This window comes from Coregonus clupeaformis, chromosome 17 (genome assembly GCF_020615455.1).
Source record: "Coregonus clupeaformis isolate EN_2021a chromosome 17, ASM2061545v1, whole genome shotgun sequence".
NCBI classification, from domain to species: Eukaryota; Metazoa; Chordata; class Actinopteri; order Salmoniformes; family Salmonidae; genus Coregonus; species Coregonus clupeaformis.
The window spans coordinates 12,489,265-12,508,315 of record NC_059208.1 but is presented as its reverse complement, the minus strand read 5'-3'; the positions used below and the strand labels follow the sequence as shown (position 1 = coordinate 12,508,315).

The 19,051-nt window shown below is 42.4% G+C and overlaps 1 protein-coding gene across 1 annotated transcript in view; it reads left to right on the top strand.

Annotated features, from left to right (window-relative positions):
• Positions 1–261: 261 nt before the first annotated feature.
• Positions 262–19,051, top strand: part of LOC121542147 (nucleolar GTP-binding protein 2-like) — a 32,304-nt gene continuing 13,514 nt past the window's right edge. The window contains exons 1-8 of the mRNA XM_041851636.2: positions 262–457; positions 1,096–1,186; positions 1,454–1,548; positions 1,869–2,008; positions 10,715–10,899; positions 11,225–11,291; positions 13,182–13,340; positions 17,915–18,028. Of these exons, the coding sequence (XP_041707570.1) occupies positions 394–457; positions 1,096–1,186; positions 1,454–1,548; positions 1,869–2,008; positions 10,715–10,899; positions 11,225–11,291; positions 13,182–13,340; positions 17,915–18,028 (915 nt within the window). The 5' untranslated portion in view covers positions 262–393. The remainder of the gene's footprint in view (positions 458–1,095; positions 1,187–1,453; positions 1,549–1,868; positions 2,009–10,714; positions 10,900–11,224; positions 11,292–13,181; positions 13,341–17,914; positions 18,029–19,051) is intronic.

Here is a 19,051-nt window from a genome sequence, read left to right as displayed (position 1 = left end):
ACGTCAGTGATCTTCAGGTCGTAAAGTCGGAACTCTAGAAAGAGGCTGGGTTACTGATTTGAAATTCTGAGTTGGATGACCGTTTCCCCAGTCGGAGCTCGTTTTTTTTCGAGTTTCCAGTTGTTTTGAATACGTTGAAGTCGGAAGTCGGAGATTTCCGAGTTCCCAGTTGTTTTGAACGCCGCGTAAACCTAATGCGTTTCGTCATTGTATACAGATCAGAGTTTTGGTACATGTATTGTCGCTCTCTGATGACGTCCTTCCGGAACGTGCGGTACTCTGGGTTAGAACACGTGGATCGGGTACATAGAATAAGTTGAAGATATAACTTGACATTTTGAGTGTTTTCGTTTACTGTTCATCGTCTACGTGTGTGTTAGATAACCTGCCAAGATGGTGAAGCCACGGTTCAAGGGGAAAAGCACGATAAACACCTCGACGGCCAGCAGTAATCCTGGTAAATTACAGTCCATGCGCCATGTACTGTTTGTTTACAGCTAATGTTAGTTAGCTGGCTAGCCCGATAGACTTTCTCTGAAAAGATGAAACTGACAGATCTACCTACCTAGCTAGCTATACAAAAACATTTGGTCCATATGTGACATTCGTGTTAGCTAGCTACAAATGGAAAAGTATACAATATGTTTGGCACTGACATCATTAGTTCGCTACAGTAACTAGCTAATTTAGCTACACATTCTGTCTAACGTTATGTCTAAAACACAACGTAACTTCAATAACAACATTGAGAACATATTTTCCTCTACCTGAAATAGGCAGAATGTCATCACTATATGTCTTGTCTATTTGTATGTATGATAGCAAACAGAAATCACCAGATGTCCTAGCCATATTTATGACTAAAAAATAAGTTACAAAGAATTCAGATCGTAAAACGTCCAACCTATTTTTGCTTGCATCTATAACAGAGTGGTTATTTAAATAGGGTAATAACTACACTTTATATGGATTTCCAATATTGTTCTTACACTGACAATTAATTAACCCAAAGTACCACCACACACCTATAATCTCTAACACTGTGTGACATGAAATTGCTATATCACCGTAACCTTACGACTCTACCTTTTCCAGACCGACCCAAGACTCCTGCAGGTTCAGGCAACAGCATGAGGGACCGAGCAACTGTCAGGCGTCTGAATATGTACAGACAGAAGCAGAGATGGTAAATGATGGAGAGAAAAAAACATTTGTGACACTTCCCCTGTGACTTGCATATTAACTCTTTCCTTTAATGCTAGTGTAACTCTCAGGTCAGGGGTTGTTCAGTTGACACTTTACCCAGATAAAGCACACCAGTTCCTGGTATTCTACATTTAGCTCCTCTTCATTATTTTTATTTATTTAAATGATTGTGTTGTAATATATTTGACTGTAATATCATTGCCATGCACCTGCTTTCGTGACCACTGACTATTTCCTCTGCCATTAGCAACAACAGAGGCCAGGTGATCAAGCGTTTGTCATACCAGTCCACTGTGGCTGATGGGACACAGGCCAGAGTGGAGCCCAACATCAAATGGTTTGGTGAGTAGTGCTGTTAACTGCAATTGCCACACTGTCACAGGTTAACCCACAAATGATTTTGGGTCTGTGTTGTTTATGATTGATTAGATGGGTATAATGGCAATTTGTCTAACAATTGATTGGCTCTGAGCAAGTTGAAAATGTGTACAGAATAGTGAAGTTCTTGTCAATATTGACTGGCAAACCCTTGATTTGTAAGAATAAATCTGTTTTATGCCTTTTTAAATATCTGTGTACGGAGAGATAAGATAGCAGCCTCAACTCTCTCACACACACACACACACTGATTAATTCTTCCCCTCTGGTCTCCTCCGTCTCAGCAAACACTCGGGTCATCAAGCAGTCGTCCCTACAGAAGTTCCAGGATGAGATGGGTGCAGTGAAGAAGGACCCATACCGCGTGGTGATGAAACAGAGCAGGCTGCCCATGTCCCTCCTGCATGACAGAGTCAAGGCACATGTGAGTAACAAACAGGGTCGCATAAATTTGGGCACACTGTAGTGTTGTCACGATACCAGCATTTTGACATCGATACCAGGTTTACTATCACGATACTGAAACAATACCGTTGCAAGAAAAGTGACAGAATAACCACTGGCCTTTTATTTTTTAAAATATTGAACAATATGTTGATAACTTGTACAACATCTAAAATAATATATTCAATTTCTTTCAAAAAATAAAACACCATATTAATAACCACCTAGAGTTGGGGGTTAAATGTGTGTGTGTATATCTATGTGAGATTTCTTATATCTCCTAGATATGACACACTTCAAAACCTTATTCTTTATTATAAAACATTTGACTGTCTTTTTTGCCATTTTATGAATGTGTTATTCAATGCGTTTCTATGGACTATAGTACTAAAGGCCAAATTCAATATGTTATCACATTTTTATTGACTTAAGAATTAAATAACAGAAGAATATCTCTTCTAAAATGTAATTTGATACATACAGTATCCGGGTTAATTTGATCATCTATGGCCATAATATTGGGTAAAATGACATTCATTAGACCTATGATTCATTTTTCATCACTGCTAAATAATTTAATAGTTTAGTTCCAAAACAACATGTCTGAAGCTTCTATACTGCAATAGTCTACACCCCTCAAACTCAACCCTGGACTTCGAAGCCATTTTCAGATAGAACAGAAAACCAGCATTCTCCAGACCTCGTATGGTAAGAGTTGAATACCCCTGGTCTACGCAGTACACAACATACAGTGGGGGAAAAAAGTATTTAGTCAGCCACCAATTGTGCAAGTTCTCCCACTTAAAAAGATGAGAGGCCTGTAATTTTCATCATAGGTACATTTTTCCAGAAAATCACATTGTAGGATTTTTTATGAATTTATTTGCAATTTATGCTGGAAAATAAGTATTTGGTCAATAACAAAAGTTTCTCAATACTTTGTTATATACCCTTTGTTGGCAATGACACAGGTCAAACGTTTTCTGTAAGTCTTCACAAGGTCTTCACACACTGTTGCTGGTATTTTGGCCCATTCCTCCATGCAGATCTCCTCTAGAGCAGTGATGTTTTGGGGCTGTCGCTGGGCAACAGACTTTCAACTCCCTCCAAAGATTTTCTATGGGGTTGAGATCTGGAGACTGGCTAGGCCACTCCAAGACCTTGAAATGCTTCTTACGAAGCCACTCCTTCGTTGCCCGGGCGGTGTGTTTGGGATCATTGTCATGCTGAAAGACCCAGCCACGTTTCATCTTCAATGCCCTTGCTGATGGAAGGAGGTTTTCACTCAAAATCTCACGATACATGGCCCCATTCATTCTTTCCTTTACACGGATCAGTCGTCTTGGTCCCTTTGCAGAAAAACAGCCCCAAAGCATGATGTTTCCACCCCCATGCTTCACAGTAGGTATGGTGTTCTTTGGATGCAACTCAGCATTCTTTGTCCTCCAAACACGACAAGTTGAGTTTTTACCAAAAAGTTCTATTTTGGTTTCATCTGACCATATGACATTCTCCCAATCCTCTTCTGGATCATCCAAATGCACTCTAGCAAACTTCAGACGGGCCTGGACATGTACTGGTTTAAGCAGGGGGACACGTCTGGCACTGCAGGATTTGAGTCCCTGGCGGCGTAGTGTGTTACTGATGGTAGGCTTTGTTACTTTGGTCCCAGCTCTCTGCAGGTAATTCACTAGGTCCCCCCGTGTGGTTATGGGATTTTTGCTCACCGTTCTTGTGATCATTTTGACCCCACGGGGTGAGATCTTGCATAGAGCCCCAGATCGAGGGAGATTATCAGTGGTCTTGTATGTCTTTCATTTCCTAATAATTGCTCCCACAGTTGATTTCTTCAAACCAAGCTGCTTACCTATTGCAGATTCAGTCTTCCCAGCCTGGTGCAAGTCTACAATTTTGTTTCTGGTGTCCTTTGACAGCTCTTTGATCTTGGCCATAGTGGAGTTTGGAGTGTGACTATTTGAGGTTGTGGACAGGTGTCTTTTATACTGATAACAAGTTCAAACAGGTGCCATTAATACAGGTAACGAGTGGAGGACAGAGGAGCCTCTTAAAGAAGAAGTTACAGGTCTGTGAGAGCCAGAAATCTTGCTTGTTTGTAGGTGACCAAATACTTATTTTCCACCATAATTTGCAAATAAATTCATTAAAAATCCTACAATGTGATGACATAGTTGACGTGTACCTATGATGAAAATTACAGGCCTCTCTCATCTTTTTAAGTGGGAGAACTTGCACAATTGGTGGCTGACTAAATACAATGTTCCCCCACTGTAGAAATACAATGGATTTTACATAGCATACTACGATTCCCAGAGTGCATTTTAACTCCCAGGGTGAAATGCTCCGCCCAGGGCTGCTGGCTGATGCTAGCAAGCCCAGACAAACACGAAGTAGTCTAAATATATTGCTTTCATAGCTAAGTTATGAGTGCATTTCAAATTACTTTTCGGTTGTAATCAGATTAAAATGCTCACATGAATGTCATGCTGAATATATGTTTGTCATTGTCACTCAAAAATCATTCAAATTTAGTTGCTAGTAGAATAACGTTACAATGCAAATGTTGTGTGTAAAATAGTTTGTCGTTTTGGAACTAAACCTCCCTTGCACTGCACTGCTTTGTAGCACCTTTTGCTTAGTTGTTTCGGTTGGCTGGCCCTCATCTGCTCTGTACGCAAAGTATTCCCATAGTTCGTCTCCCGAGTGGCGCAGCAGTCTTAAGGCACTGCATCGCAGTGCTAGCTGTGCCACTAGAGATCCTGGTTCGAATCCAGGCTCTGTCGTAGCCAGCCGCGACCGGGAGACCCATGGGGCGGCACACAATTGGCCCAGCGTCGTCCAGGGTAGGGGAGGGAATGGCCGGCAGGGATGTAGCTCAGTTGGTAGAGCATGGCGTTTGCAACGGCAGGGTTGTGGGTTCGATTTCCACGGGGGGCCAGTATGAAAAAAATAAATGTAAAAAATAATAATGTATGCACTCACTAACTGTAAGTCGCTCTGGATAAGAGCGTCTGCTAAATGACTAAAATGTAAAGAAATGTTCGCTTCTTGAGACAGTTTCGTCAACAAGCTGCGGGCGTGGAGGTATGATGTTTTTGTTTCAAGAAGCCATGCTGTCGGCATTTTCTCTCTCGCTTGCTTCTCAAAAGTGGCTTGCACTGTGTCTGCTGCATGCACAAGCTCATGTAGCCTGGCTAGCTCACTACTGCCCCCTTGAAAAGATTCAGACAAATTACTAGACAGACTCGATCCTCTCAATCCGTATATGACTTGAGACACATTTGACACAATTACCGAAAGTAACAAATTCTAGTATCAAACTGTTTTTCGTGTTTTAGTATCGGAAAAGTACCAACATTTCGGTTGACCGTGCAACGTTAGCCTACTGTATCAAAATGTTTTGCGACAAAACAAAAAATGGGTCAGAAGTTTTAGTATTTTCTTCTGTTTGGTGCTTAATGAATACGACCCTGGTCAAATTAGGACACCAAGTGACTCAACACTGGGGTGGAGTTGGCTACTTGATGCTTAGCAGACGGCACTCTCCCCACTGTGTGCTTTCATATTTGTGGTGGTGATGTTTCTGACTACAGGGAGTGTTGATTTGTGTTCGATCCCACACAATGTTATTCAATATTGTCCCATCTGGCAAAGCTGTAGCGGTCTGTCTTGTGTAGTTAGTGTGATATGGATGAGATTTTTTATTATTTGGATCCCTATTAGCTTTTGCAGAAGAAACAGCTACTCTTCCTGGGGTCCACAAAAAAACACAAAACAGTAACAAAACACTGATAGAAAAGGAAAGTCACAATTTTTAGATACACCGATATACAAACAATACATCTACAAAAAAAATTGGCTCTCACAGTCCCCGCCGTTCCATGAGTTGCTTTTTAATCTGTTTTTAAAGGTAGTTTTGCTTGAGTAATTGGAGATGTGCATTCCATGCAATGATGGCTCTGTATAAAACTGTGCGTTGCAGTGAATTCGTTTTTGGTCTTTGACTGTGAAGAAACCCCTGTTGGCATGTCTTGTGGGGTATGTATGGGTGTCTGAGCTGAATGTTACTTGATTATATAGACAATCTGGAATTTTCGTCACAGTAATATTTCTTGTAGATGAGAAGCAGTTAATCGCTCGTCAACTCTTAACCAAGAAAGACTGGCATGCATATTGTCGATGTTAGTTCTGTATGTCCAGTTAAGGGCAAGGCATGCTGCTCTGTTTTGAGCCAGCTGCAGCTTTGCTAGGTCTTTCTCTGCTGCACTTGACCATATTACCGGACAGTAATCAAGATGGGACAAGACCAGAGCCGGAACAACTAGTACAGTTGATTTTTGTCAAAAACGCAGAACATATGTTTATAACAGACACAACCCTCCCCATCTTCACAACAACTTTCTCAATATGACTTGACCATGATAATTGACCTTCCAATGTTATACCTAGGAGTTTAGCTTCCTCAACTTGCTTAATGGTCACACCTTTATGTACAACTCCGGTTTAGGTCTTAGATAATGTTTTGAACCAAATACAATGCTTTTAGTTTTAATGTTTTTAAAACCATTTTATTATGAATCACCCATTCTGATGCTGACTAACTCCTTATTTAGAATTTCAGTGAGTTCTCTGGCTTTGGTTGCTGAAATGTAGCGTGTCGACTCGCTACATAGTCATTATAGCTTCGTGGCAAATCATTTGTAAAAATAGATGAGTAACGGCCCAAGGCAACTGCCCTGAGGGACACTGCACATACACTACGTGACCAAAAGGATGTGGACACCTGCTTGTCGAACAGCTCATTCCAAAATCACGGGCATTAATATGGAGTTGGTCCCTCCTTTGCTGCTATAACAGCCTCCACTCTTCTGGGAAGGCTTTCCACTAGATGTTGGAACATTGCTGCGGGGGACTTGCTTCCGTTCAGCAATGAGCATTCGTGAGATCGTGTGCTGATGTTGGGCGATTAGGCCTGGCTCGCAGTCGGTGTTCCAATTCATCGCAAAGGTGTTCAATGGGGTTGAGGTCAGGGCTCTGTGCAGGCCAGTCAAGTTCTTCCACACCGATCTCGACAAACCATTTCTGTATGGACCTCGCTTTGTGCATGGGGGCATTGTCATGCTGAAACAGAAAAGGGCCTTCTCCAAACTGTTGCCACAAAGTTGGAAGCCCAGAATCGTCTAGAATGTAATTGTATGCTGTAGCATTAAGAGTTCCCTTCACTGGAACTAAGGGGCCTAGCCCGAACCATGATAAACAGCCCCAGACCATTATTCCTTCTCCACCAAACTTTACAGTTGACACTATGCATTCGGGCAGGTAGCATTCTCCTGGCATCCGCCAAACCCATTTTTGTCCGTTGGACTGCCATATGGTGAACCGTGATTAGTCACTCCAGAGAACGCGTTTCCACTGCTCTAGAGTCCAATGGTGGCGAGCTTTACACCACTCCAGCTGACACTTGGCATTGCGCATGGTGATCTTAGGCTTGTGTGTGGCTGCTCGGCCATGGAAACCCATTTCATGAAGCTCCCAACGAACAGTTCTTGTGCTGACGTTGCTTTCGGAGGCAGTTTGGAACTCGGTAGTAAGTGTTGCAACCGAGGACAGACAATTTTTACTTGCTTCAGCACTTGGCGGTCCCGTTCTGTGAGCTTGTGTGGCCTACCACTTCGCGGCTGAGCCGTTGCTCCTAGATGTTCCTACTTCACAATAACAGCACTTACAGTTGACCGGGGCAGCTCTGGCAGTGCAGAAATGTGACTAATTGACTTGTTGGAAAGGTGTCATCCTATGACTGTGCCACGTTGAAAGTCATTGAGCTTTTCAGTAAGGCCATTCTACTGCCAATGTTATCTATGGAGATTGCATGGCGGTGTGCTCGATTTTTATACACCTGTCAGCAACAGGTGTGGCTGAAATAGCCAAATCCACTAATTTGAAGGGGTGTCCACATACCTTTGTGTATATATAGTGTATCTGATGTTAGAAGCTTCCATTGAACACTCTAGGTTATATTGGATAAATAACTATGCAACCATGTGATGTAAAGCCATAGCAAGTGAGTTTATTTCAATAACAATTTATGATAAATAAAATTAATGGCTTCACTGAAATCTAACAATACAGCTCCAACCATCATCTTATTATTCATTTATTTTTAATCAATCGTCTGAGTCAGTGCAGTACAAGTTGAGGTCCCTTCTCTTTAAACATGCTGAAAGTCAGTAGTTAACTTATTGTAAAATCATTACTCTGTGTATCTCAGGTAACCTATTTCTTAGAGCTTGGTTACACCAGACTGAGCGTTCAGTCCGGTTTAACCAGGCTATATATGCAAGGGTTGGTATCTTCCTCTCCAACCGGCCTCGTTTTGCTCCGCTTCACCATGAACCAACCTGCCTGTATCGAGTTGTGTTTCGCAAGAGAGAGTTCGATGCAGCGGCCAACTTTGCACCTGCCCCCGGTGATTTTTGCTACACTACGTTTCCTGTAGATTGTTCTAAAACCATTATTTTCTCAACCGTAATAGCCTATGCATTATGTTGATTCATGCTATGAAAGTATCTGCCTGTCCCTTTTTCGCGGCCGGCTGCTGTGTGCACGGTGGAGTGAGAGATGCATTCTGAGAAGCACCATTGATCAAAATGCTGTTGCAGGGAAATGATAGCTTTCAAAGCATCTACTGTTTAAGTTACACCTAGCGCTGGAAAGTATTTGTAGGACATTAGCCCACATTTTACTGATGGATGAATCAATTATCCTACATGGCTATATAGCAATATCATATTTAGATTTAGCAATCTAGCTAAATGTTTTGAGTTCCCACTTCCACAGGATGTGAATAATATATAGCCTATAGCACAAAGATCTTGGCAAATTCTCTGAAGAGCCAAAAATACATCGGATAATTCTGGATCCTATTTTGACAGGTTGCACATTAAAATATCAATCATGCCATTCCCTGGATATGTTACATGAAATGATAGCTTACTATTTTAATCATAGGCTACCATCTCTGTTGTCTTACTTGGCACTGGATAGTTGTCTAGAGCCCTGCCACCAATGTGCAGTGAATGTCCTTGTATTTATTGTTATCGAGCAACATGGTAAAATGTATCACAATATGACCATATCGCCCAGCTCCAAACAACACTTCTGTCCGGTTCTTCATGTTCTCTCTGAACATTGTTGTTGACTGAGTTTCAGTGTTCTTTTACCTCTAAATAGCTCCATATGCGTGCAAGACTTTCAAGACGCTCAAAGCTGTTGGAGATGAATGGCCTTTTCCTTTTTTACTCTCACTCCTCCTTCCTCCTCTTGCCATTTCATGTCTTACGCTTTTAGGGAATTGAGCCCCATGCCAAGGCAATGTGAGCAAGTCCAGATATGTTGAATTTTATTTATTTATTGGATGTCAATTTTGTTTCTCTCTTCTGATCTGTTCCTGATCTTCACTGTTTGTTGGCTGAGTGTTCTCGCCAAGGTCTTTGTCAGGTCTCTTATTCTATGTTTTCACCATAGGTTCTGTCTTCAGTCGGTAACACATATTTGGAGTTTTTGCTTTTTCCCCCCCCCCTCGAGGATAAAAAATGGTCATTTACTGTTAGATTTGAATTTCAAAAGCCAGGCTTAGCTTTAGAAAACTGCAAAACGAGACCAGAGGGTGTGGAAGAATGAAACGGGAGGTGATAGACACATTGTTTTAGAAAGAACAACCTCCAAAACATACTGGCGGATGGTCAAGGTGAAGCTGAAATCTTAAAAATCATTGCTTTTGACAAGATTCGTAAACTGTTTGTTTTCTCGATCTCTCCATGTTGCAATAGGACTAAGGCTGCCTTTTACAGCTGCGTTGGAGGGTAATTTAACTCCTAATCAGATCTGGCTCAGACAATGCAGTTTATTGACAGTTTCACTGCATACTTGGGGTTCTGTGTGCTGTGTTTGTTCTCCACTGTTGTTTATTGGTGGAACCCCTGGAACATGGCCACCAGCTTCTTTGCAGTTTGCACCAACTAATTATAACCTAATCTATACCTCACACGGAACACACATGGAATTCTACATCACTGTTCTTTCTCTCCACTACTGTTCCACCCAAGAGTTTTGTTCCAACTGTAACACCTCCAAGCCGTTGGGTTTTTATTCTGCTTGTTTGTTCTCAATGAGAGAGAAATCAACTTTTTCTTTAGCGGAAGCATTTATTTTGCATTGCAGGCAGTGTTACAAAGCCTCACTGTGATACAACACAGGCGGCGGTAAATCTGTTGGGCGTGCACAGCGCTGCTCTCCTCCAGCCCTCTGGGTTGTGGTTTGTCTTAAGGCAGCAGAACAACTTGCAGACATTTTTAAATTTTGAGGACATTTATGGTTATAGAGCTCAGACACCCATTGGAGGAGACCATAATAAGAGAGCACAGCACAGACTGAATCACATCTATCGTCCCACATCCATCTTTCACATCTATCGTAAAGTCTTCCCCGTCTGTCTCCCTCTTGCTGCTTCTCTCCTTTGGAAGCAACTGTCATAGAATGGCCTCTCAAATAGATTGCAAAAGCCCCTGTTTCTCCTCCTGTTATCTAACCAGTGCAGCCTCTGTCAAACAATAATTTTGACAATTATTATCTCTCCCCATCTCCTCCCCTTGGCCACTGTCTTCTGCAGAACTCTAAGGTGCACATCCTGGACACAGAAGGCTTTGAGACTACGTTCGGGCCCAAGGCGCAGCGTAAACGACCCAACCTGATGGTGGGAGACATGAAGGACCTGGCAGAGCAGGCCGAGGTCTCGGCACAGACCTACAGCGCTGAGAAGGACCGCGACCTGGTCACAGAGGACGACGGGGTCAGGTGAGTGCAGTAGCTCCTGGGGTCACTCACCCTAATGTCACTTTGGCACTGTGAAGTCTGTCACTGGCTACTGTCACTGATGTCACTTTTACTGACAGTGACAATGCCTTCATCCGCACTGTGCTTTTTCAGGTATTCAAAGTCTACCAATAACTACTAACCATTTTAAATTTACTTCTACCCCAATTCCATGATTGATACTCATTTTCTTTGTTTTGATAATATAGCCTCGCTTTTGACTGTATGTTGGACCACATGAGCAGTTCCAGTCTGTGGTTATTGTTAGGGTGTGGCACCTGTTGAACTGTATGTTATCTACACACAGAGAGGAAGCTCGTGAGGAGATCTTTAAGAAGGGCCAGTCCAAGAGGATCTGGGGAGAACTCTACAAGGTACAGGATCTTTCCATTTGATTGATATAGGAATGTTTATTTTAGTTCACCTTGATATTTCCTAATAGATACTGCATATGGTGCCGGTATCAGGGATGCAAACTTGCCACTTTTCGGCGATATTTGCCATTTTGATCTCAAATTAGGTCATCCATATGAATCTTGTAGATCCGTAAAAAACTTTTTTTTGGGGGGGCCTGACAAAGTACGCAGAGTGTATCACCCCTTGAACTATTAAAGAAGGGAGTGAACCGATCTTCTCCCTGGAAGGATCTCAATTGTATACTCCTCGCGTCCTCTCTCCTTGCCTCCATCTCAAAACCCATTTAGAGTAGAAGGTCAGAGGGGAGGGACCTCATCCAATGGGTTTTGGGAAGGAGGTGAGGACGCGAAGAGTATGCAATTGAGATTCTCCCACTGTGTTCACTAACGTTACCTTCTCTGGCGGCTTCTATATAATTACCTTCTCATCACTCACTTTGTTGCTGACTGGGAAATTTGGAATGCAACTCAAGGTAAGCAACCTGTTTTGAAGTAATGCCGCGGTAATAGTTGATAAGAAGCACATTATATAGTTGCATGGATGTTTCAATAGCGCAAATGATTATACACAAAGTTATTAACGTTAACTTGCCAGCTACGTTAGCATATAAACTGGCAAGCTAAGATTACCACCCACCAATGAATAATGGTGTATGTTTCTCATATCGAAATTAATGACAGAATGCATCCCTACGCTTCCTACAAATAGAATATCAGCTTTCAGAGCATGATGTCCAATATGTCATAACAGAATGCTTCATCTAATAATATCATGTGTGACAGCTGTGAGCAGCCAGCCATTAGCCTACTCAGCTGCTTTTCTCTGTCTGTTCTTTCTGTGCATGTCTATACGTTTTCAAATGTTATTTAGCCATGATGGCGAGCTGGGGTGTGCAGGCAGTGATGGGGTTTCTGTTAAATTTGTTTAATTATTGGTGCGACTCGCAGCGTGAGCAAAGTGGATACGCATTTTTTCATTTCGCCTGTAAGAACAAGCAGGCCAGTCTGACTAGGCTTTGCTGTCATGCAGCCTCTGAGTGTCACTGCCATAGAGGAAAAGCGGACCACAGTGACAGTCATGCTTGTGCCTTTACATCACTGAAAACCGCAAGTTTCTAACCCAAACCACTTTCTACCGCGAATTGGCGCTCATGTTATATCATTTTATAAACCATGTCGCAGGCTGTTTTTAAACTACTCCTGGGCCGCAAGCGACCTTGTTTAGTCATGTTAGCTAAGAACATGGTACCTTGGTTATGCACACATTTGGCTGGCACAGGGAAAACAGAATAGGGATAGATAGCCCACTCAAAGAGATGCTTCATAGGTAGGATGCAGATGCCTAATCAATGCCATTCTAAGCTAAATCTGAATAAAAATATATATATTTTTGGTGTTCCTTAATTAAATTCTGTTTGATGCCTAACTTTTGGGAGGAATGTGTGAGAGGTGTGTGAGGGGGAAAAATGATCATTATGCATTTTATATTCCTTACTACATTCACAGGCCTTTAGATATGAGCAAATCAGCTATTTTCTGCAGTAGCCTTTTCTATTATACAGTAAAAAGTAGGGAGTTAAATTAAATGTGTTGTATTGAGTAGAGGTGTTTGTAAAATGTTGGTATTGTGACAACCTCATTCTGAAAATAGGCACATTTTCATGCAGTTTACAGACTTTTTGCATGTTCCTGTGTGAAAAATGTCGCCTATTTGGGCCCTCGCCAGTTTGCATCCCTGAAGTATAGTGATTTTAGATTAGTTTAGATCAACTAAGAACACGTTCACTCCTGGTTAAGCCCATACCCTGACTCTGCCTTCCTCTCTCAATCTCCCTCCTTAACTCACAGGTGATAGACTCGTCCGACGTGATCATACAGGTGCTGGATGCCCGCGACCCCATGGGTACGCGCTCGCAGAGCATCGAGACCTACATGAGGAAGGAGAAGCCCTGGAAGCACCTGATCTTCGTACTCAATAAGTGCGACCTCATCCCCACCTGGGTCACGGTAAGAGACCCCTTTACGTTATCCTGAGACCAACGCACAGGTGTAGTGGGGTAATAATTATTGTATATGCGTATTACACTGAACAAAAATATAAATGCAACATGTAAAGTTTTGGTCCCATGTTTCATGAGCTGAAATAAAAGATCCCAGAAATGTTCCATACTCACAAAAACCTTATTTCTCTCAAATTTTGTGCCCAAATTTGTTTACATCCCTGTTAATGAGCATTTCTCCTTTGCCAAGATAATCCATCCACCTGACAGGTGTGGCATATCAAGAAGCTGATTAAACGGCATGATCATTACACAGGTGCACCTTGTGCTGGGGACAATACAAGACCAGTAAAGAACAAGAAGGCCTGCACACTGTTAAAGGCCACTCTTAAATGTGCAGCTTTGTCACACAACACAATGCCACAGATGTCTCAAGTTTTGAGCAATTGGCATGCTGACTGCAGAAATGTCCACCAGAGCTGTTGCCAGCGCAATGAATGTTCATTTCTCTACCATAAGCCGCCTCAACATTATTTTAGAGATTTTGGCTGTAAATCCAACCGGCCTCACAACCGCAGACCACGTGTAACCACGCCAGCCCAGGACCTCCACGTCTGCCTTTTTCACCTGCAGAATCGTCTAAGACACCCAGACAACTGATGAAACTGGGTTTGCACAACCAAAGATTTTCTGCACAAACTGTCAGAAACCGTCTCAGGGAAGCTCCTCTGCGTGCTCGTCATCCTCACCAGGGTCTTGACCTGACTGCTGTTTGGCGTCGTAACTGACTTCAGTGGGAAGTGCTCACCTTCAAAGGCCACTGGCACGCTGGAGAAGTGTGCTCTTCAGGGATGAATCCCGGTTTCAACTGTACCAGGCAGATGGCGTGTATGGCGTTGTGTGGGTGAGCGGTTTGCTGATGTCAACGTTGTGAACAGAGTGCCTCATGGTAGCGGTGGGGTTATGGTATGGGCATGCATAAGCTATGGACAGCGAACACAATTGCATTTTATTGATGGCAATTTGAATGCACAGAAATACCGTGATGAGATCCTGAGGCCCATTGTCGTGGCATTCATCCGGCGCCATCACCTCATGTTTCTGCATGATAATGCACGGCCCAATGTCGCAAGGATCTGTACACAATTCCTGGAAGCTGGAAATGTCCCATTTCTTCCATGGCCTGCACACTCACCAGACATGTCACCCATTTAGCATGTTTGGGATGCTCTGGATCGACGTGTATGACGGCGTGTTCCCGCCAATATCCAGCAACTTCGCACAGCCATTGAAGAGGAGTGGGACAACATTCCACAGGCCACAATCAACAGCCTGAACAACTCAATGCGAAGGAGATGTTGCGCTGCATGAGCCAAATGGTGGTCACACCAATACTGAATGGTTTTCTGATCCACGCCATTACTTTTTTTTTAGGTATCTGTGACCAACAGATGCATATCTCTATTCCCAGTCATGTGAAATCCATAGATTAGGGCCTAATGAATGTATTTCAATTGACTGATTTCCTTATATGAACTGTAACTCAGTAAAATATTTGAAATTGTTGCGTTTTATATTTTTGTAAAGTGTCTCTTGCGTCTCATAAGACAAAACAATTAGCTTATTAAAATGTATCTGACTCCAAAAGAGATGGCAATATGCAAGAGACTACAGTTGAGTTACAGTAATAGGCAATCAAGAAATGTCTGAGAATGGAATTCTAAATAGAAGTGTATTTAATTACTTTGTAAAATGAATGGATTCACATACAAGACATAACGATGAAGTTACGAGCATTACAAGGCATTATTCCAAGCATATCGATCTTAAGGTTAACTTTCAAGACAAAGAATGAACAAAGAGATGCCTTAATAGGCTGGAGACCTAGAAGCCTAGGAAATGAGAATTGATCATACAACCTTCCTCCATGGACTGGATACAGGATGAGAGAGAGAACAATATACCTTGATTCCATTGATACCATCTGTAACCTAAAAACAACTACCATTGACCAATCAAACGATACCAGGTTTGCAGTAACCTGATCACCAAGGCCCAATCTCTACAGGGTGTCACAGCATTTAAAGGCTTGTGTGGGATATGAGACCATTGTAAGGAAGACAGAATCCCTTTGCATATAGTAATTCAGAGTTCATCCTGTACAGAAACAAGTTACCACAGATCATACATCCATATAGATAGCATCAGTTTTCCTCGCCATGCAGCTCCAGGTGACAGAGCACATAAATGATGGCCGAGCCCAGAGGTGAGACCAAGTCACTATTATTCGAGTCACAAGCAAGTCTCAAGTCACAAGGTTCGAGTCTCAAGTAGAGTCCCAAGTAGAACGGGTCGAGTCCAAGTCGTGCATTCTGAGCAAGTCAAGTAAAAAAATATCTATACATGCAATGACTTGTTTAACTACAAATCGAGACCTTGAGACATAAGGTTATATCTGACATTTTTGTCAAACATGAGTTAGTCACATATAATAGATCTTTTAGATGGTTTTTCATGTCTGTGAAGTTAGATTTTTGAAAAATATAACTTTCTAGTTTATCTGCATAAACAAATGTGGCTCAATGAGGTTCTATCTGCAATCCAATCACAAGGCTGAACTAATAGACAGACCAATCAGAACACATGTCTTTGACAGTATGGTCTAGGCTAGTCAAACCAGCAATAATGGCAAGCAAGCAAAAAAGTCTGTCAGAAATCTTAAAGTAAATGTCACATTGTTGTTCAGTGATAACAGTAATTTGTCTGATCATAATACATTTCTAAATGTATTTGATGTGTCCTGACTATTTTGGTAAAATAGCACTATTATATAATTTTATGTTTTCAAATAGCTAAAGTCTTCTTAAAAACAGAACATATCTAATTCAGAAGTGCCAGAATGATATGGCTGAACCCAGATTGACATTTCAGAGCCGTAAGGTTTTATCTGCGATTGCACCCCCCCACCTAAAAAATGCATTTCCAAATGTCTCAGGATTTTGATACTCTGTACTTTAGGTACCTTTTTAAGGTGAGGGCCTTAATGGGTTTTAAAAAATTATTCACTACAAGACAGTTCTGGGATGTGAAAACTGATGCTCAATATCTCAGAACTATGCTTCGTGCCGATAGGACTATAAGGTTCTTAGGTCACAATATTTTGTCTATTTATTGAGGAACCAGACAGCCCTTTATGTAATAAATAATTTAACAAATTCCAAATGCAAGCTTCATAACTCAATTATCAATTCCAAGGAATTTTGACATACCAAAGGACCAGCTATGCTACTAATTGTTGCTTGATGCCCCCACCCCCCCACACACGCACATGCGATGCATTTTCTAAACGAATACAGTAATTACAATAATTTGGTGTAATTCCGTAGGCCTATGTTAGTGACCAGATCGAATAAGGTAAATTATATAAAATACAATTGGTAGGCTATATCCCCAAAACCACTGCCCTACTGTAGCTCACCCGACCTGTGTTGATTGACAATTTGCTGGTCCAATCAGAGGGCCGAGTGTGCGTTTCACTAGCCAACCAGTTTTTTTTTGCAAGTGCGATGCTGTCTCTGGCTGCGTGGAGAGTAGTGACAAAACGTTACAAAACCTGCCCAGATAATTTCAAGTCATCAGTCTCAAGTCTAAGTCAAGTCTCAAGTTTGATTTTCTATCAAGTCGTGTCTCAAGTCATCAGATTTGTGGTTTGAGTCAGACTCGAGTCCACACCTCTGGCCAAGCCTACACATGTACCCTGTTCACGCTTTTGTGCCGGCCCAAACTGTACTGAGCTGTCTTTCTTTTCACATGGTCTATTTCAACACGGTTCCAACTATGGCGGATGCGAAACCAAGCCAGCTCAGTCCAGTTTAGTTTGGCTCAGTAGTGTGAAAAGCCCCAAAACTGTGAATGTGTGCTCGAAAGTCTAATACAGGATCAAAAGACTGGCATTGCCTTCTATGTCAATTGTTTTCTGCAGTGAGTTGATGTTCTCAGGAGTTATTTATGTGAGTAGTTATCCACAAATTGCTCTACTTTGACAAAGAATAGCCTGTGGCCTCAAATAACGTGTGTGTGTGGATTCAGGGGTCACCAAAACAGGAAGGATGGTGTGCGCGCCAACTGTTTTTATGATGTGCTGCAGGATTTTGCTCTAGTGCCAGTAGAATACACTAGAGATGCACTGTTCAGCACACATTATGAATGAATGTCAGACTTAAATTGATATGACACATTGTTTGTGCCTGTGTTGTTAAATGGGCTTATTCTTCAGTGCTAATCTTGTGTAACCACCCCTCATTCCCGCTCATAAGTATATTATTTACTCCATCAGCATCAGAGAAGATGCTGCCCTACCCTATGCGTAATGAAACATTTCATGACATGTATTTTTCAATGGCCAACTGAATTGTGCATACTTGCGCGATATTTGATGGTTTGACATTCGCCTAGTTTGTAGGCTACGATCTACACACTTTCCTTTCTACTGACACACGTGCTGTGCAAACTAACTAACATTTCACATAGAGTCCATGTCTGTCTGACTTAGGTCTGTCTGTTTTGTTGTCTTCGAACCAGAGACGCTGGGTAGCCGTGCTCTCCACGGAGTACCCCACCCTGGCCTTCCATGCCAGCCTCACCAACTCGTTCGGCAAGGGCTCCCTCATTCAACTCCTCAGGCAGTTTGGCAAGGTAGGCACAGCATTCTCACGAGTCCCCGACTCCACACAGCCCAAACTAAACCCCTAAGGGGCAGAGGTTGGTACAAATTTTACATTTTAGTCATTTAGCAGACGCTCTTATCCAGAGCGACTTACAGTTAGTGCATACATTATTTATTTTATTTTCATACTGGCCCCCCGTGGGAATCGAACCCACAACCCTGGCATTGCAAACGCCATGCTCTACCAACTGAGCTACATCCCTGCTGGCCATTCCCTCCCCTACCCTGGATGACGCTGGGCCAATTGTGCGCTGCCCCATGGGTCTCCCGGTCGCGGCCGGCTACGACAGAGCCTGGATTCGAACCAGGATCTCAAGTGGCACAGCTAGCACTGCGATGCAGTGCCTTAGACCACTTTTGGCCCACTTTTGTCCTGGCACCCTACTCTAACCACCCTTATGAGCTTACGGCTCCGCACAGGATCCTCACATCTGCTGCCGATCTATTTTTGGTACGCACTGGCCATAAAACAGGGCCTTGGATGCTCAGAGGAGAGCACAGGCTTAGTTAACAAAGTCGAAAGGAATCTCGCTGACACTTTCTCTGTTGGGTTTAAGATGACCGTGTTGAGTAGAAAACATACCAATGTTGCCATGATCGAGCTGGACATAAATAAATAAAACGCTTTAAAGAGCCTTGCATGAGGTGTGTGAACCAAGGTTCTTTAGCCATTCGCCCCACTCCAAATAGGTTTAAGTTGTTGGCCTCGGCTCACAGACATGTTGGAGAGATAACGAAGCGAAGAAACGGTTTAAAGAAATCGCTGTTAGAATTTACCTTTCGGGACAAAATGGAGAGACTAATATTTATACCTACCTCTTGGTTTTGACAGATTTTTGACCCATGGTGTAGACTTATCTGCTTCCAGTAGCTATTTTTCTCTGGTGAAAACAAGCTTTTTTAGATTACATGGTCACGTTTTATTAGTATTGGCCTCCGTCAAAGTGCGGTCTAGAGTTGTTGCTGTCCGGAATTGAAGACAGGCTAAGTAT